Source organism: Natator depressus, chromosome 14, assembly GCF_965152275.1.
Source record: "Natator depressus isolate rNatDep1 chromosome 14, rNatDep2.hap1, whole genome shotgun sequence".
In the NCBI taxonomy this organism is placed as follows: Eukaryota; Metazoa; Chordata; order Testudines; family Cheloniidae; genus Natator; species Natator depressus.
In genome coordinates, this window is record NC_134247.1 from 40,500,526 (window position 1) to 40,521,355 (window position 20,830).

The following is a 20,830-nucleotide window of genomic DNA, read 5'->3' on the forward strand; positions in this document are numbered from 1 at the left end:
GCCAGGAAAGTTCCTCACAATAGCGGGACCATTCCCCCGCTTACCTCTGTGCATATTTATTGGTTTTTCCTAAATTTAATTGAATATTTTAGGGAAAAGTGTCAGAGCGGCCACCAGCAAGAGCCACCAACTCTGAGGCCACCAAAAATTTTGTCGTGAGAACCCCTGGGCTAGATGATCCTGATGGGCCCTTCTGATGTTAAAGTCTGTGAGTGTAAGGGCTTGTTCCCACTGGCAAGATTAAAGCGCTGCCATGGCTAGTCGTGGCACAGCAAAAAACCACCTCCGTGAGGGGCGTAGCTCCCAGCCAGCGCTGGTGCGCTGTCTACACGGGCGCTTGCCAGAGCTGAAACTTGCAGAGCTCAGGGGGGTGGTTTTTTCACACCCCTGAATGAGAAAGTTGCAGCGCTGTAAAGTGCCAGTGTAGACAAGCCCAAAGAAGCCAGACACAGAGATGCGAAGCGCGGTGTGGGGGATATCGCTAGGACCCAGGAGCAGCTGGGTGGGAGCGATCACTGGGGTCAGTCCCGGCACCAGGAAGTGACTCGCAGCCTGGGACAACACAAATCTCAACCCTCCCCTTTTGCAACTAGGTGCAGTTTCCGCCACGCAAAGTGACCATCTTGGCTACTTCTCAGGACTTGCTACTGCCTGGCCACGGTTGCACATCAGGAGGGATGGGGTTTTGGTGGAAAACACTCATGATTTGCTTCCTCCTTGCTAATGTGCCAAATTGATTTTACCGCCTGGTCCAGGGGTTGCGAATCAGGAGGGATGGGGTTTTTGTTCGAAAACCGTCACAATTCCCTCCCTCCTAGCTAATGTGCGCAGTTGATACATGAAAAGGGAGGTAAGGTTTGGGGGTAGTGAGCATGCCCATGAGCCCAAGGTGATACCACAGTGGCACCTTTGATTTTATTCACTGGCTTCCTCCTTGCTTATTTCCAATGACTTGGATGCCCATGCACCTGTCACTGGTCCAGGAATGGTTGCAAATCAGGAGGGATGGGGTTTTGTGGTCGAAAACACTCACGATTTGCTTCCTCGTTGCTGCTTTTATAATTTGCATTATACACATGGACACAAATACCGAGAATATTTTTTTCAAATGAAAAACATTATAATAATCTGGTATATAAATAAAAAAATTTCTTTTGGTTGCATTATGTTTTGAACAAGAGACATTTAAACATAATGGGTTTTGGGGTTTTTTTTGGTAAAGAAGGGAACTATGCACAATTTTTACAGTTGTACTCTTTCTTCTCATCAGTCAGGTAGTCTTGACTGGTTCCTTCTGGAATGCAGGGCATATGTGCCCACCTCTTGCAAGAATCACACTGGACCTTTGCTACGTAACAATTGAGAAAATGAAATCGCAGAAGTTATAATGTTACACATACTTTGCATTCACCCATGCTATTCCTTCCACATGTCAGCATTACCTAACAGATGCCTATTAGCATGATGAAAATGTTTACTGATGTGGAATTTTTACAAGAATCATGATCCTTAGGCAGTTTATGGCATTTATTTCTCATACAATTCTGTTTCTTACCATCGTGCAATCCGCACAGTTTTCCCTGTTGACAAGGTTGCAGAATGTGCAGTAGTCCTCCACACTTTCTGAAAAATCAATATAGCACAGTGAAATGATGAATACGTTACGACCAACACTGAAAATGCAAACCTTGAGTTATTAATTAATGTCAATATTTTAATCCAGTCACTGGTTTGAACATATCTTTTTCTTTTTTTTGAGTCATATTTTCTCAAATTTTTACTTTACTGCAGCTGTATATATGAATACCAATTTCATTCAACTGGTCGATCAATAGCAACCATTCACCCCATTCAGATTTTTGAGTACTTGAAGATATTATTGATTCATAGTCACCATTACAGAACCAGACCTGTGAGATATGCCACTTCAGGGATATTAAGATAACTGTCTTCTACGTGACATAATTCCACTCTTCCTGTTATCTTCACATGTGCCTAATGAGTCCACAGTACATGGTAGAAAGTAATTACCTGACTCCTTCATTAGAAGAATTGCTATATGTTTTCTAAACGCAGTATTAGCCTCCTAGGTTGTTTCTACCGTACTGATGTCTTTGTGCTGCAAATACGTTTCTGCAAACTAACAACACTGATATTTAGAATAAACATCATAATTACCAGAGGTGAAAGTGGGCCGGTCCAGCATACCGGTAAGAACCGGTCCCGGCCCGTACACGGCTGATGTTACACTTCCTCTCTGGCAGTGCTTTATGCGTTAACATCGCTGCCCCCTTTATCACATTCCCCCCCGCATCAGCGGCTCTGCCATAGGGTCCGGCAACGCGGCTACTGGCAGGGCCGCCGACAGTGGGGGAGCAAAAGGGGCCCTGTGTTCTGGCAATTTACAAGAGCCTGGTGCTCCTGGCCACTGCAGCAGCAGCTGCCAGGAAGGCCTGGCTGATGGAATCTGGCCCCCCAGCACCGCACCTTCCGCTGGAGACCCCATCCCTTCTGGGGGCCACAAGTCCACCCCACACACCTTGGCAAGGATGCCGGTGCAGTGCCCACTGGTTATCTCTGGCATTTACTTTCACCCTGGATAATTACACGTACATAACAAATGATAATGGCAATTTGGTATTCAATACCTTTAAGATGAGAGGTCCACAGTTGTGGCCATCACTGTGTCTGGGATGCTGAACAATTTTACTATTCCAATCAGATGAGGATTTTCTAGTTAATCATTTGATGAAGTTTCTGAAATTTTTAGAGAGTATATTAGCAGACTGCATAAATGAGCTTTTCTTTCCTTTTTTTTCTTTCCCCTCCGGTTTCTGGACATAGATACAAATCAGTTCTATCTCTTTTTAATTAATGATTGAAATGACTTATTGCTCACATATATACACACTTGCTTTCATAGGATTGTCTCACTCTTACACAATGTATCACCTGATTTGCCATGCCCCATGTTGATAATAACACATTCTCACTCATGCAACATGCTACTGTTTCGTGTCCACATTCTGTGAAGTCGTTCCCCACAGTCAAATCACACAAGTTCACTCAAAGTCCATTACTAAGCATATTCAGTACAAGTCCATGCTGTTTCAATTTTTAGTTGTCGCTAACGGGAAGATATTACTCTCACTATTGTTATATTCCCTTTAAAAAAAATGTCAGCGGAACAGTTCATGTCCACTGTAAAAGTAGGTATCTACTAAATCACCTCCAATTCCTCAGGCATGTTCTTTCGTATCTCATCTCGTCACACAAAGGGTCAATTATTAACAATTCTGTTTTTTTCACCAAGGCTATCTGGAAGTGTAAATATATTCACAAATTATACTGGTAATGCGATTATTTCAAAAATTTTATACTGACTTATCAAAAATCATTATGCAATTAGCATATTCTCTTTTGTAATGTCTCAGTAACACACCAGAGAAAAGCATATTGTGAAATCATTGATCAGTTCAATACAGACTATATTTTTCCAAGTTACATTATCAGCGAAACTCGGACAGGAGCATTTTATTTTTAACATTCACATTCCACTTTCCTTTGCATGCACTGAACTCACTGAAAACCCGCAACACAGGGAATTATATCAGTGCTACCATAATTGTGTTACAAATCTCTTATTTAATACCACATTTATTGCCCATAATCCAGAAGTACAATACAAAACATCTTCCCGCAAGAACCTAATGACCTGGTGTGTGGTAAGGAAGCAACAATATACCATTCTGAAGTAATTCACTCCGTATTTATTTAAAAAACCAATTATAGTTTCCAGTGAAGCACACCATGAAATGTACATTACACTGTATTTCCCAATTTCATTAGATGCATTACTATTAGAGTACTCCTCCACATCAAACATAGCCGTGTATTTTCTGTTTCACCCTGTGTTTAACGCACTGAATCAAATTGTGCTTTGCTCATGCTACCTATGAAAGTGTGTTAGCATTTACCTTCCCTTTCATTTGTGGAGCCCTGCCTGAGAGAATGACAGTGGAAACTACTGATGAGATGGCTTGTACCTGTTGACAGTCAACAAAGTTATTAATGCATTAATAATTCTGGCACATCAAGAACAGAATGAATTTAATATAGACAGACATGCAAGGGATCCTTAGTGTTACAAATCAGATATGTAAGAGAGTCCTGTAAAAAGAAAAAGATTTGTAATCAATATGCTCTGTCTTACTTAATGTAAAAACTGACTAAGCTGTTCGCATACTTGTGTTTAATTAATGGACCCACTAAACTGTACAGCCACTAACTGTGGCCCTCAGTTAGTCTAGTATTGTATGTCCGACATGCACCTCCAAATCATAGAATATCAGGGTTGGAAGGGACCTCAGGAGGTCATCTAGTCCAACCCCCTGCCCGAAGCAGGACCAATCCCCAGTTTTTGCCCCAGATCCCTAAATGGCCCCCTCAAGGATTGAACTCACAACCCTGGGTTTAGCAGGCCAATGCTCAAACCACTGAGCTATCCCTCCCTCCCACAAATACATTTCAGTAAATGTTTGGCAGCAGTAAATACACTGAAATGTTGCAATTTCAGGTTTATGTTGATATTTCAAGGGTATTTGGACTTAAATATGTTGTGTCACATATTCACGTGATTGTTTACTTATTGAATCAATGTACACTTTCATGTACCATCACAGTAAGTAGCCGACCTTTCCATCTGCTTTCTCAACCACACAGCTCAAATATGCATCAATAACCTACAACACAGGATGAAAGAAAAGGCACAATTTCAATAATATTTGATGAATCAATGCTGTTAACAAATACATGATTAGTGGTACTTAAATGTACCTCATCACTTATCCAGCTTCTCGGTTTCAGGCAATGAAATGAAGAGCCATGCAATTTTATGTTTCTCACTTTGGCTTCCAGTCTCTCTGTGTGTTTGCCGGTCATTACAAATTTGACTGGGAAAAAAATATTAATCCATATTACATACATGCTAATACAGTTTCCTTTTTCTCTGTTTTACTACTGTGAATGCCGCCACTTTGCATATGAAAACCTTTAACATAGTTCCATGTATGAAGTATGTTAATCTATTTAAGAAAGGTGCGGTAACCAATTACCTTTCAGAATCCATTGCTTGTCTTCCACCTCCTCCATAAGCATGTCATCAAAATTGTCATCAGCATCGCTTGTATCATGGTTTGAAACATCTTGCCCTATATGCTCCTCTTCTTCCATTGCTGTGACCTCGATGGTTTTCACTGTGCTGGCATGAGATACAGTGCCCTCCACATTTCTAATCTCTTCTGAGGGTGTTTCTGGTTCAGTGTCACCAACTGCAATTTCAGTTCCAATTTTTCCCTCTGATGTGCTTTCAGCAGCTAATGTGGGTGGCTCTTTACATGGTTTTAAGTGTGTGACACTGTACATGGTTCCTAACCGTTTCCCTGAGATGGTTTGTAATTTCACTCTCTTACCCTCAACAGTTGTAATTTTGTATGGTCCCCAATACCTACGTTCCAGTACTCCTCCTTTTCTTGTTCTCTTTCTAGTGTTCAGTAACAGAACAGAGTCCCCAACATCCAATGTTATTTCCCCATATTTAGAAATCTTTCTTTTAGCATAATGTCTTTGTTGTTTTTCTTGTGCTTTAGAAATGTTACTTAGGGCCAGTGCAATGTCAGCATCATGTCTTGATTTCATATTTATGCTGTGCTCTTTGTAGAAATCTTCCCCGAATGTATTCATATCTGGGATCTTTGTAAACAAATGGAGAAGGGGTTGTATTTGTAAAATGAAGACACACTGAATGCCATGTGTACATGAAAGGTGCTGGTAATAACATACACTTACCGTGTAATTCTCTGAGACTTCTTCTGGAAACACTGGGTCAGCACAAAACATTAGTCGAAAGGGTGAAATTTTTGTTGTTGCGTGTACTTTAGTTCACAAAGAAAACAAAATGGGTTCAAGTACTTCATCCCAATTACTCCCATTGTCATCAACCATCTTCTGCAATGCTCTGCAACAAATGCTCATTGATTGGTTTGTTTAAAAAAAGAAAGTCACACGTACGGTCTTGACTGAAACAGATCATACATAATCAAAAAAGCGTAATACATGATGGAAAAGACTTTCCATGCAACACACTGTTTTTGAAGATCTTTTTGTGAGTTGCATCTTCTTGCATAGCACACTGTACTTGCCATTAGTACTGTAATATTCCCACCCATTCACTTACCTTTAGATGGATTTATTAGCGTTTTCAACCAAGCCATTGGTTTGTGGGTGGTACGGGCTGGTGAAGCTATTCTCAATCTTTCACAGATATACAGGTTAAACTGAAAGAAAATAAGTTACACCATAAACTTGCCTATAGACTTGTGTTAAGGAATGTTCCTTTGCGTATTTGCCACTACTTTTATGTGTAATTAGCAACAGGAATAGCCCATCTTTTAATATTTGGTTTGTGCGTTTCTTTGGTAGATACGAAGACACCGAAAAATGATTTTATAGCAACCCTACGGTGACCAACAGCAGTTTATAAAAAAAAAAAGTGTGGTGATTGTTTGAGATCAACGGGTGACTGGAGAGTGAGTTTGACTACATAGGACAAATAACCAGAAAAAAACCAGTCATTACCTTATTATTGAATTCCGGACCAAGATCTGTCAGCATCCGCTGTGGGCATCCACGTTGAACAATCATTTTGTACATGCCCTTTGCCACCTCAGATGCTGACTTACTTCTAAGTGGAAAGGCTTCCACCCATCTTGAAAGATAATCTATGGCTGTCAGTATATACTGTATCCATCCTTTGTTACTGGTAATGGTCATATTAAATCCATGCCCACCAATTCCCAGATCCGAGTGACCTACATACAAGGGTACCAGTTACAGTCATACCACACTTGTTTCTTACTAAATGTTCTAAAGCAGAGAATGTAAAGCCCATTTTTAAATACAGAAGAAGAAGAAAGAAAGAAAGAAAAAACAAGCAAAGACAGAGAAGTTCAGGAATGGGTAACCATACAAGAGTAAAGCTGAAGAAATATCCCCAGCCAGTGCAAAGGCGCATTAGAGGTAATTGCTGCACTGTGCTTTGCCCCTTGTATGTATTGGACTCGTTTCAAAATCAAAGCCTCATTGTGTCGCAAGCAATAACAACGGATAATGATAAACAACAATGTGTCTGATTCCAAAATTCACCTTTATGCTTTTCAAGGTGGTATCCAGATTTAATTCCTTTCCCTCTTTCTGGAAAGTCAGACATGGTGCAACCTGTTTTTGACGGAACAATATGATGATATTAACATTTTGTTATGGAAATCGTATTGCAAGAGAACAGAGTTCAACTTTGCACGCCAAATATATTTTTATATTTCTTTTATACATTTTGAACTTCTATTTCAATTGTAAATAGCCTTCTTCAGGATTTCGTTTCATTCCTTTACTTACCCAATTGGCAATGTCTTTGGTCACCCCTGGCCAATAGTATTTTGATGTCAGCATATTCCTCGTTTTGAATATTCCTAGATGTCCACCCAATAGACTGTCATGATTCCTTTCAAAGAGTTGCGAGGCTTCTTTCATGGTATGCATGACGACAACCTTCCTTCCTTTTGCAGAATGGAACAATGTCCCTTCTGTTGATCATAGCAGATGGAGCATGGAGGATGATTAAGGTTTCTTGGGGCCCTGGGTCAGGGCAATTGTTGGGCCCCTACCCACCCTGTCTGAATTGTTGGGCCCCTACCCACCTTGTCCGCCGGCTGCACCACTTATGGCCCTATCCCTTTCGTCCTCTTCCCCAGGATCTCACCCATGTTCCACCTAAGCTCCCCACCGTTTTGCCTGCCCCACAGCTCCTTTGCTCATTTCCCACCACCCCGCTCTCCCACACAGCCCCAAGACTGGAGAAGCTCTGTCCCTGTGTCACAGCCCCAGGGCTGTACCAGGGAGTGAGAGCTCCTCCAGTCCCAGGGCTGCGGTGGGGGTTTGGATGCTGCGGTTCTTTAGGGGATCAGGAGTGGGGTGCTGAACACACTTACTGAATATTTGTGAATCAGCTTCTACACACAAGCAATGACGTGTGAACATGGGATTGTAAGGGCTGGATTCACAGGCAAGATAAATGCAGCAGAAGGCAATCCTAAAATTTGTGAACTGTTACGAGACTTCACATAGACAAATAGTGATAAGAGACTCTTTTAAATACTCAAAATGTGTGACGCAGAGTTTGATGGAATGTAGGGAAATTATTTCACGGCATCAAGTCTCCTGTAGGAGTAAAATAGCACCGGGGCAGCAGGGCTTTATATTTTTGGGGGGCCGTCGAGAAATGGTCCAAGGGAGTTTTGCTGTGGGAGGGGGCTTGGGGTCAGTACTGGGTTACAATGGTGCCATGGCACCAGGCCCACCCTGGGAAGGGGCCCATTACAGGCCCCTCTAACCCATCCACATAGCCGGGTCTGGCCCCTCACCTGGGGCACTCCAGCGCACAGGCCTTGCTGTGTGAGCAGCTCTCAGCCAGCAGGTTCCACGTGCCTGTAGGGGGCTCATCACCCAGCAGCTGGGGGCCACCATGCGGGCTCGGTGGGGCTGCTGGCCACGGGGCCAATGGTGTGGGTGGGCTGGGTGGGATCTCGGGAGTCACATCCCAGGGATCTGCCCCGCTCCCTAGCACTGCTCCAACTCTGAGCTGTCGCCGCTGCCTGGGACCTGTGGGGCCCCACCTGCCTCCCCGGGGGAAGAGCCACCTGGGACTGGTGCAGAGGCTGGGCCAGTCTCAGCCAGTCACAGGGGACAGTGTGGGGGGGGCTCAGCTGGGTGGGTCCTGCCAGGCATGTGGGTCCTGAGGGAGCCTGGCCCGGGTAGGCTCTGCTCCTGCTCCAGCCTGGCTGATTGCGCCACTTCCAAGGGGCCGGAGTTATCCTGCCCCAGGACCAGCTCTGGCTGCGCTGCCGGCTCAGCCTGGCAGACACAGTCACCTCCCATCAGGGCCGGCTATTGTGGCCGGGGGTCAGGGTGTGGCAGAGTAGGTCTCTAGTGGGTCTGGAAGGGTGCTGGGTGGTGCGGGGTGGGGAGATCTGTGTGTGTTGGGGTGCTGGGAAGTGGGGGGGGTCTGTGCGGGACACTGTGCAGTTGTGGCAGTGGGGCGCACTGGGCAGTGAGGGGATCTGTGAGGGGGGCTCTGGGCAGGGAGGTACAGGGCACTGTGCAGTTGTGGGAGGGCTGTGGGGGGTGGTCGGCTAGGGGGGCACTGGGCAGAGAGAGGAGCTGTGGGGGAGTTCTGGGTGGGGGGGCTGTGCTTGGCATAGTGGTCTGTGGGAGAGTACTGGGCATGGGGGTTTGTGGGGGTCTCTGGGTGGTGTGGCACTGGGCATAGGGAGTCAGAGGGGTGCTGGGCAGGGGGGTAGCATGGTGCAGCATGGGCCCGCCCCCAAGGGGAAGAAGCATGATGGCAGTGCAGGGCTGGGCTGGCCAGTGTGCGTCTGGCAGCTCCCGGTTTGTAAACAGTGCCCTTGTACTGAGCTGGGTGGAGCAGGGCTGTCCCTGCCATGCCATGACCCATCTTCCATTGCCCCCGGCCAGCCCCTCACTCTGAGGACTCTGCCCCCCTCCCCCATGTTCCCATTGCCCCCATGGGGGCCCACAAATATGTTTAGCACCAGGCCCACAAAAGGTTAATCTGGCCCTTTTCAGGATGCAGGCTCTGGGATGGAGTTGGGGTGCAGGAGCGTTGCAGGCTATGGGGAGTTTGAGTGAGGGGTGCAGGATCTGACCTGGGGCAGTTGATTGTTTCTTCCTAAAGGGAGTACTTTGCATTTCTCCTTTTTGAATTTCATCCTATTTACTTCAGACTATTTCTCCAGATCATTTTGAATTTTCATCCTATCCTCCCAAGCACTTGCAACCCCTCCCAGCTTGTTATCATTCACAAATTTTATAAGTGTACTCTCTATGCCATTATCTCACTCATTGATTAAGATTTTGAATAGAAACATACCCAGAACTGATCCCTGCAGAACCCCACTCCTTATGCACTTTCAGCCTGACTGTGAATCACTGCTAACTACTGTCAGAACTGTTTTCCAACTAGTTTTGCACCCATCTTATTTTAGCTCCATCTAGGTTGCATTTCCCTAGTTTGTTTATGAGAAGGTCATGGGAGCTAGTATCAAAAGCCTTACTAAAGGCAAGATAGACCATGTTGACCACTTCCTCCCATCCACAAGGCTTGTTACCCTGTTAAAGAAAGCTATCAGGTTGGTTTTACGGTGAGACAGCTTGAATTAGCTACATCAGATGGCCTTTTTTTTAGCAAAGCAGGACCTGTGGCTGCTGCAGGAAGCATGATCCTACAGATATACATCTGTGTGAAAATGCTAAGAAACTGCAACCTGTAGGGATGTGCTGCCTGTAACTGCTATATTTGGTGAAGCTAATTCCTACAGGTGGCAGTTTCTTACGCCCTAGGTATGTGAGGCTGCTATCTGTAGCAATTTGAAACCTGTAGCAGAGAGAGCGTGAATTCTTACCATTAGCAGTTCCTGAGAGCTGCTAAGGGCTGCACCTGTGGACGCTCAGGTAAACAGTGTCTTGCGGCCAGCTAATGGCTTTCCCTTACAAGCCGAAACACATAGTTTGAAAACCCCTGGCCTAGCACAATAAGCAAACCTACCCAGCTATTTTCATTAGGAGCAAAAGAAACTAGTGCTGAATACTGCAGCTGACAGAATGTGATGTAAACAAGTATCACACAGATCTGTCTCTTGTTAGAAGAGCTTTCTGCTAAACTCTGCACATGCCCAGCCCAATCACACTCCCTACCTTCATCTGGCTTCTCTCACTCAGCACAAACCAAAATATACACAATGACATTTGGAAAGATGACCGTTTCAGTGGATGAACCTGCCAGATAATAGCTGCTCCTGCTGCTGGAAATATAGTGGGGGAATTGTCATCAATATAAAGGGAAGGGTAATCACCTTTAAAATCCCTCCTGGGCAGAGGAAAAATCCTTTCACCTGTAAAGGGTTAAGAAGCTAAAGGTAACCTCTCTGGCACCTGACCAAAATGACCAATGAGGAGACAAGATACTTTCAAAAGCTGGGAGGAGGGAGAAAAAAAAAAAAGGGTCTCCGTCTGTCTGTGTGATGTTTTTGCCGGGGACAGAACAGGAATGGAGTCTTAGAATTCAGTAAGTAATCTAGCTAGGTATGTGTTAGATTATGATTTCTTTAAATGGCTGAGAAAATAGCTGTGCTGAATAGAATGAATATTCCTGTCTGTGTGTCTTTTTTGTAACTTAAGGTTTTGCCTAGAGGGATTCTATATGTTTTGAATCTAATTACCCTGTAAGGTATTTACCATCCTGATTTTACAGAGGTGATTCTTTTTTACTTCTATTAAAAGTCTTCTTGTAAGAAAACTGAATGCTTTTTCATTGTTCTAAGATCCATGGGTTTGGGTCTGTGGTCACCTATGCAAACTGGTGAGGATTTTTACCAAACCTTCCCCAGGAAGTGGGGTGCAAGGGTTGGGAGGATTTTGGGGGGGAAAGATGTTTCCAAACAACGTTTTCTCAGGAACCCAGATAAAGTTTGTTAGTGGAAGTCCAAGGGTAAAATAGTTCGTACCTTGGGGAAGTTTTAACTTAAGCTGGTAAAAGTAAGCTTAGGAGGTTTTCATGCAGGTCCCCACATCTGTACCCTAGAGTTCAGAGTGGGGAAGGAACCTTGACAGGAATATACCAGAGAGATTACACTGATCAGGCCTTCTGAGAATTTACTAGGGAAATCCAGAAATTTTCATAATTTGGGATTCTGAAGAAAAGTACAGGGAAATGAGCCAGGATTTCCACTGACTTGCTGTGTCACCTTGGGCAAATTACATCACCTTGTGTGCCTCCGGTTTGTCCTCTCAACTTTCCCCTGCCATGTTAACTCCAGAGTAAATAGGCCAACTACAATTCTGATTTCAGCAGAAGATCTTTTTACCCCTCTGGATCTATCGCCAGGTGTTAGATAGAAGTTGGTGTGCCTCCCACCTCTCTTGTGTGGTGTAGTGTACAAAAGAGAGAGAGAAATGATTTTTGCAAACAAACATTCCATTCCTACATGAAAACTATTGACATGCTTAATAAATGGAAGTGTGTCAACAAATTCTTTAAAAACAACTGTGTGGTAAGCAATACCTTTGAGAAACCATTCATTGTCTTCATCATCCTCCATCACCACGTCATCAAAATCACCTGGGTGACTGCTTGAAACTCCTGACACTACACACTCCTCTTCTGTGTGTGTGACCTCCACTTGGCTGTTGTGAGGCTTGTGAGATACGTTGCCTCCCATTTCTCCTATCTCTGAGGTTTTCACAGTGTCATCTACAGCAGTTTCCTTTTCCATGTTTCTCTGTGATATGTTTTCGTTATCTAATTTTGAAGGCTCTTTAAATACTTTTAGTTGGGAGATACTGTAGCTCACGAAAGCTTATGCTCAAATAAATTTGTAAGTCTCTAAGGTGCCACAAGTCCTCCTTTTTCTTTTTGTGGATACAGACTAACACGGCTGTTACTCTGAAACCTATACAACATTGCTTTACCTTTCCCTAACTTGTTTTCTAATTTAACTCTTTTACCCTCTACAGCAGCAATTTTGTATGGTCCCACGTAGGTAGGTTGTAGCTGCCCTCCCTTTCTTGTTTTCCTTCTCGCATTCAGTAACATGACAGTGTCACCAACCTTGAAGGTTATTTCCCCATGCTTATGAGTCTTAGTTTTGGCATACTGTATTTGTTGCTTTTCTTGTGCTTTTGAAATATTACTAATAGCCAGTTTAGTTCCAGCATCACGTCTGGCTTCAATTTTCATGATGTACTCTTAGTAGCATTCTTCCTCGAGTTCCTCAAAATCTGTTGGTTTTGGAAACAAATGGAGAAGGAGTTGTCTGTAAAATGAACAATCACAGAATACCATATGCACGGTAAGTGTCCTTCAGCTTTCGGGTGCAGTTGTCTCAGACTTGGTCTGGGAATCTTGCCTCAAAGCCATACAGTAGTCGATAGGGTGACAATTTGGTTGTCGTGTTTGGTTTTGTTAGCAAAGAAAATACGTCACCAAGAGATGCATCCCAATTAGTCGCATTGTCATCAACCAACTTGCACAATGCTCTGTAAAAAATGGTGATGGATTATTTGTGGGGGAAGGGGAAAGGACTGTCTTTACTGAGAGAAATTGTATACAATCAAAAAGGTGTAAAGAGGCCATCCTAGTGCAGTGGGATAATTCCTCTTACTTGAAATAAAAGACAAGTTGAGTTTCAATGTACTTAACATTTGAAACAATTTGTAGCTTCTCTCCTAGTGCATTCTCCTTTCTATTAATACTGTAATTTTCCCTGCCCTAAAATGACCTTTTGATGGATTTGTTTGTGTTTTCAGCTAGTCCATTGGTTTGTGAATGGTTTGGGCTGGTGAAGCTACGTTGTATTCCTGTTTGTTTGTTTGTTTGTTTGTTTGTTTGTTTGTTTGTTTGTTTGTTTGTTTGTTTGTTTGTTTGTTTGTTTGTTTGTTTGTTTGTTTGTTTGTTTGTTTGTGCACATCTCTAGGTTAAGCAGAAAGGAAAAAAATGTATGCCATAAACTTTCCTTTGGACAGGTTTGGTGTGTAACCCTAACCCTTTCCCCAGATACCTTATGAGGCATGCTTTATATGTAAGATCACGATGATATGAAAATGAGGACTATGGGGTACACTCCCCCCAGGAATAGAATGTCACACGTTCACTTTCTGATATAGCTGTAAAACTTCTCTTAAAAGTTTTCTAAATAAATCACTGTTTAAAAATGTATGGTGTGTACCTTCTAGAAATGAAACTTAAATCGAGTCTTCCTGACTAGTGATTTAAATTATGATTTAAATCCAATCCACCATGGTTTAGGGCCAGTGTCATAGCCTTATGTACATGTTTGTTATGCAAGAAATCTTAAGTGACACTTTCGCTGTATGACAAGATGGTTAGTTGCCATCCTCAAAATACCCATTAGACAAACACTTGATACCAAACACATTTTTGGAGAAGAGAGAATCAATCCCATATTCCTATATTTTTCAGGACTGTTTAAAAAACATTTTGCAAGTGGAATTTCATGGCTATTGCATGAAAAACCCTTAATGAAAGTCTGAACATTTAAAAAGAAATCTTTATTAGTCCCTTTCCACCTCATAGTAGGTCATACAGTCTATTAATGAAAAAAAAAACCCACTGAATGCACACACTACACTGAGAGTAGTGAAAATTATTATAAATAGTATGTGAAATACTTAATTCCTTTGGCAAGCAAGCTCACAGGCAGAAACTCTACCATTGTGCTTTATACAGACTTCCACCTCTGTCACTGTTACACACACACACACACAAGGAGCAAAGAGGTATCACCAGAAAAATTACACTCAAAACTGTGGTACTCACATGTCACCTCATTGCTCTCTCATTTAATTTTTGAGACATTTTCTTTAGCCTTTGTCTTCACTGTTAAAACTTAACTTGTCATGTGGTGTTTTCATTAGTTTTATTAGCAGTGAGAAAAAGGGCTATGTCTGCATAATGGGGACACAAGATTAATTAGACACACCTGGATTATTCTTCAGAGGTTGATAATGTCAGATCCTTCTCGTTCTCAGTATGCTGAGCTGAAGTGTCTGTCTTCCCATCATCCAGACTGCTGGGACAATCACTTCTCACTGTTCAGTCTTTGTACCTCAGCTGTTTCCAGTTGTTCTTGTAGGCTGTCATTGTCCACCTTTTCTTTCTTCCCCCCACTTTCTGGAAGGCTCTTGTGCTGTGATCTGGGTCAAATAGCACCCACTGTGTAGAGGTATCTGATCTTGGTCAAATAGTCCCCATTGTATAGCACTATCATTACAGAGGTTCCTATTGCACACCGTTCCTGGGGTAATCTTTGTCTTTGTGCATTCCTTCAATAAGCCACTAACATTGTCTGGCCTCATCCAACACAGCACATTTGAATACAGAGACATGGTCAATGTTTCTAGCCTCAGATACAAACGTTACATGCATTCAGATTGGATAAACACAGTCAATAGGTCTTAAGTTTTGCAATGATACCCCACATCAGCCATGTTGCATAAAGTGTATATATTAGCTATGTCATATCCATGTCATAAGCATATTCTCATAATCGTCGAGGTGGATTACCAGGAGCACTGGCACCCGCGGCAGCGCTTTGAACTTTGTAGTGTAGACGTATCCTCAGTGGGTTAGATCAGACCAAGAGGAGCTGCAGTGACTAGGCATTGGGATGCCTGTGCCTTGAAGAACCCAGCCCTGGGAAGCCCATGCTGAGAGGTGCTGTCTGTGGGAGGGGAAATTAAAAAGCTCCTTTGCCCCCCACCATTTTTGCAAGCACTGGTGTCTCAGTCCCACTGGGGTAACTGCTACCCCCTGTGCCGGGTTTTGCCCTCTGCCAGCACCTCACCCCTGGGCTTAATTCCTGCTCCACCCCCCCCCCCGCCCTGCTTTTGCCCTTTAGCCCCTCTCCTAATGCTGCCTCCAGCTGCTTGACCCCCCGATCAGTCAATTTCCGCCCCCTGCTCAGACCCTGGCCACCCCCGTGCTCCGATTCGCCCCCTTTGCCCCTTTTTAACCCCTGTCAATAGCAGTCCATAGAATCTTACCGGCTAGTACGGGCAGGGTGAAGGGCAGTGGCTTCAGCAGATGAACTGAGCATGCTCAGTACACAGTCAGACGCACATTCCTACCCAGAGCAATTTACTACACTGCACCGCCAGCCCCCGGTGTGTGCGGGGCGGGGGGACCAGCCCGGGCCGTGCAGAACAGGCCCATTGGCACGGGTGGGGGGGGGGACATTCCTCCATTTCTGAAGCAGGAAACACCCCCCTGGGCAGGGCTGGGAAAACGGACCAGACTCCCAGTGCTGGAGCCTGACCCCACTGGCCAGAGGCTGCTGTGAAGTACGAAGGGAAGCTGTCGGGATTCCTGTCCCTGTCCCCGGCTCAGAGCTCTGCTTCACGTGTCAGCCTGTGGCTGGCAGGCGGGTGGGAAATGAGAAGACCCTGCCCTGCTCCGTGTGCTGGGGGGACAAGGAGCTCTCACCTTCTCCCACCCCCTGAAGCCTCCTGGCTGCTCTGAGCAGGGTGTGTGTCTGGGGGAGGGGGGTTCTGCTTTTCTGCGCCTCCTCCCCCATGAATAGTGGGATTGTGGCTGGGGCAGCAGGTGCTGAGTGGGGGACTCTTGTTGTTCCAGATGCCGGTGACCTTCGAGGAGGTGGCTGTGCATTTCACCCAGGGGCAGGGGGCTCTGCTGGACCCCGCTCAGAGAGCCCTCTACAGGGACGTCATGCAGGAGAATTACGAGACGGTGACCTCGCTGGGTAAGGGATTCCTGTGTCCTCAGCTATTATAAGCCATAGAGTCTGCATTTCTGACTCTGCTCAGTTGGATTAGGAAGGAATGGGTCTCAAAGTGAAGTGCTTCTCAACCAGAGGCCCCTGTGGGGCCGCGACCAGGTTTCAGGGGGGCCGCCATGCAGGGCTGGAGTTAGATTTGCTGAGGCCCAGGGCACAAAGTGGAAGCCCCACTGCATGGGGCTGGAGCTAAAGCCTGAGCAACTGAGCTTTGCGGGGCCCCATGGGGCGTGGGACCCCAGGTATTTGCCCTGCTCCCTACCCCCGAATGCTGGTCCTGGCTTTTATAGGCAGAAAAACAGTTGGTGTGGCAGAGGTGGGCCATGGCGTTTTTATATCATGTTGGGGGGGCCTCAGAGAGAAGAAGGTTGAGAACCTCTGGTAGAGTCCACAGCTCCACTGTGAAAGATACGCTCCTCTCCATGCCCCCTTCAAGGGAAGAGGGGAGTCAGAAGCCTAATGGACAGGCTAATTCATCCCCATCTCTCCAGCTTTCAAGGGGCCAGAAGCAGGGGATTGCCCTGCCTGTGTTGTTTCTCCTTCACACACCGTTCACCGGTCCTCTTGGGACGAGGTCCATCCATGGGGAGGGCTTTCAGTGCTGCAGGATCAGGGGTGCTGGGACAATTTGTACAGTGAGGGGCAAAGAGCCATTGAACCAAACTGTAAACCCTGGATAGAATGGAAACCACTTCAAGCCAGGGGTTGCAGCAGCTCCCCCAGCACCGCTAGATCCAGCACCGATGTGCTGGTTTGGAAATAGGCAGGAGTTTAACACCAGGGCTGCGTGTGCCAGAAAGTCCCCCAGAGCTCATCTACCCTGAGAACTCCTAGTGAGGGCATGACAACACCCCTCCCCCAGATATCGGCTGCTCTCAAAGCGTCGGAGTTACCATAGTCCCATGTAGGCTCAGGTTAAAGTCAGGAAATGTTCCCTGTGACAAATACTCTACCAATTTTCCATGCGCCCTGAACTTGCCTGATTTCACCCCCTGTGCAGGATTCCCCATTCCCAAACCTGACCTGATCGCCCGGCTGGAACGAGGGGAAGAGCCATGGGTCCCGGATCTCCAGGCCGGTGAGGAAAGGGAGAGTCTGAGAGGCACCCGCACAGGTGAGGAGTCAGGGAAACAGACAGAAACATCTTGTGAGTGAAGGAAAAAGCTGGGACTCCAGAATGTGCCATGAGCGAGATCCCTCAGTTCTGCCCCGTCTCACCCAGGTGAGGGCTGCAGTCAGCAGGTGTTGTATCATGAAGGCAGATATCAGTCACTGCTTCCCACCCATCCTGTTAACTGTCGGGAATTTCCTCCCTGACTTTCCTTCCCTGGGAGTGTTTGGGTGGGATGTGGAGGCAGAATCCACTATCTCCATCTCCTCAACAGTCATTGTGTGGTGTTTTCCCTCTTTGCTATTCCCCTTTCTGTCCTTTCTCCCCGGCAGAGGCAGTGACTCCTGTCTGGGTTCTCTCTCTCCCAGCAGGTGATAGGACAGTGAATGAGAACAAGGAGGAGAATCAGCAGGAGGAAGTTCCTGGAAATTGGAACCGCAGGAGACTTTTTTCAGAAGAGCGGAAGGGAATTTTTCCCAGGGCTTAGAACCGGGAAATGCCTGGGGAGATCGACACAGATCAGCAATGCAGCTGGGAAACTGTTCCGGGAAGAAACTGGATGAATGCATTCAACGTGGCGGAAGATGCAAGGATCTCAAGGAAACCAGAGTCCAGCAGACAAGTCACAATGAAGCGAAACCTTACAAATGCCTTGACTGTGGGAAAAGATTCCGTTTCAGTGCAAACCTTATTATTCATCAGCAAACCTACCCTGGAGAGAGACCTTACATATGCCTTGAGTGTGGGAAAAGTTTCAGTTTGAAATCAACCCTTAGTACACATCAGAAAACCCACTCAGGAGAGGAACCACATAAATGCCTGGACTGTGGGAAAGGCTTCATTCAGAAGTCGCAACTTATTATACACCAGAGAGTACACACAGGAGAGAGACCATATAAATGCCTTGAAAGTGGGAAAAGCTTCATTAAGAGCTCAGCGCTTACCAAACATCAGATAATTCAAAAGGGTGAGAGCAACCCTATGAATAGCTTGACTGCAGGAGAAGATTCAATTTGACTTCACACATCAGTGATCAACACAACAGAGAGACCTTGAATGTTGGGGAAGATTCATTTGGTGCTCCCTGGGCTGGGCTCCCCCACTTACCTGGAGCTGTTCCCTGCAGGGGGGGTGTCCCTGGGGGCTGGAAACTCCTCCCCTCCCCAAATCACCCATGGCCCTGGGCTGTGGGAGATCAGAAGTTAAGGGACCAGGGTGATGGGTTCTGGGGAGGAAACTGGGGATTGAACAGTTGGAGCTGGGTGCTGGGGTATCGAGTGTGTGGGGATTATGGGATAAGAGGCGAGGGAGAGCACAGGGGTAGCGAGGTGCTGCCTCTCCTCATTAACCCCTCTGCCCCGTCTCCCTGCCCCCGCTGCATTCAGGCAGCACCGCTGGGAGGAGCTGATTCCCACAGGGCCTTTTCTTGGAAGCCTGGATTTCCCACCTCTGCTACTGCAGTATAAACCTCTGAGAGGGAAGCAGTGTTGCCTAATGAATAGAGCACTGGCCTGGGACCCAGGAGACCTAAGCTCTATTCCCAACTCTGCCAGCAGCTTGGGGGGTGACCTGAGACAAATCTGTGCCTTACAGAGGGGGAATAAATGGGGAGTGATAATATCAGCCTCCAAGCATCTGTCTAGGGCAGGAAAAGTGGTTGGGATTAGCTAGGGCGTCTCCTTTGTTCCTCCACCCCTCTTTCTTGTCTAGACTGACCCTGAGCAGTTTATTCCAATCCCCCATTAGCAAAGTGATTGTCAGAGTCACTAAGTGCCCCCTTTGCAGTCAGATTGTCTCATTTCCAGACATCCTCACATTCCTCCACTTTATGGTGAAAAGCATTTAAATTTTGGTGCTGTTTCTCCCTTATACACCTGGATTCAATAGATTCTAAAAGAGCTGGAGCAGGGCTAGTAAAATAATGTGGTGTTTTACCTTCTGTGTTGTTTGAGAGGGACGGGGTGAGTCTGGAGGATTCTCTCCTGCCCCATCAACCTCACTCATCTTCTTTGACAGAGCAGCCTCTGCCCAAGCCATAGAGAGTTTATCCTTTTCCCTTTCTACCCCTCCCACTTCATGTGTGTCATTTACCACAGTGTCCTTTGGCCACCATGCTTCGGAATCACACTTTAATTTCTTTGATCCTCAATCAGGCGCCTGAGGACTCAAGAAGAAAATGTCACATTCCTGAAGGGGGAATTCAAATGAACCCCAAAGCACAGTTTGAGCTTCAATCACAGCCTCCATCTATTGGTAAAGTGGCATCTGGAGTTTTTCAAGCCAAATCCAGATCATTTCTAGACAGGAAGTTTTTGGTTAGGTTTGTCTTTTTTTTCCTTTTTCTTTTATTATGATGATGCTAAAACTTTTGACAATAACACAGCCAAATAATGCGGTGGTGCTGAGTAAAGAAGGTTTGGCCTGTTCAGAAGGAAATGGTAAAATTGTTCTTCAGATTTTGAATCTTAAGATTCTCTGGGATTTCACTTCATGAATGGGAAAGTGGTTTGTAGCCCACCCTGGTTTGTGGGTTTTTCTCTTTTTGGTGAAGGCTGTTCTGTCACGTATTTTTGACACTAAATTAGTTTGATTTCTTGGGGACTTCTGTCACGGAGTGTGGGGGAGTCCAGGCCCTGCACCCCTCTTCCTGGGATTCACTGAGACTCTCAGCCAGCGAGTAAAACAGAAGGTTTATTGGACAACAGGAACACAGTCCAAAACAGAGCTTGTGGGTACACCCGGGACCCCTCAGTCAAGTCCTTCTTGGGGAGCAGGGAGCTTAGACCCCAGCCCTGGGGTTCCCTGTGTTCCTCCACCCAGCCCCAAACTGAAACTAAACCCACCCAGCAGGTTCCCTGCTGCAGCCTCCGTCCACATTCCTGGGCAGAGGTGTTACCTCCCCCTCCCCCTCCTGGCTCAGGTTACAGGCTCTCAGGTCTCCCATCTCCAGGGCACATTCCCAGGTCAACACTCCCCTCTCCCTGCTGCGTCACATCGTCGCATCTTCAAAAGACAAATGGTCATTTGCCAAAACAGTCCTTTCTGATTTTCTTTTCATATTTCCCTAGCCTTTGTCATGAGATTTTCTTGTTCTTTGAACAATGAAAATGATCAACATCTATCTGCAAAAACTCTTCAGGACGAGTGCTGGATATGCACTCTGAGAGTCAGAGATATGGAAGGAAGTGACTGCCTGATCCCTGCAGAGATGTGAGATACAATCAGGATGGGGAGAGGGTGGCTGGGTGGGTGGCCAGGGCCTTGAAAGGGCACTCTT

General features: G+C 45.7%; 1 protein-coding gene and 1 long non-coding RNA gene across 2 annotated transcripts in view; one reads left to right on the forward strand and one right to left on the reverse strand.

Moving 5' to 3' along the window:
- LOC141998044 (uncharacterized) overlaps nt 1–20,830 on the forward strand; it is a 55,304-nt gene that overhangs the window by 12,487 nt on the left and 21,987 nt on the right. Inside the window, exon 5 of the mRNA XM_074970684.1 lies at nt 18,189–18,526. Within this exon, the coding sequence (XP_074826785.1) occupies nt 18,189–18,526 (338 nt within the window). The remainder of the gene's footprint in view (nt 1–18,188; nt 18,527–20,830) is intronic.
- On the reverse strand, nt 4,819–6,114 carry LOC141998612 (uncharacterized). The gene is made up of 3 exons (XR_012641866.1): nt 5,848–6,114; nt 5,115–5,751; nt 4,819–4,952 (listed from the first exon to the last, which is right to left on the reverse strand). It is a non-coding gene; the product is annotated as an uncharacterized LOC141998612 (long non-coding RNA).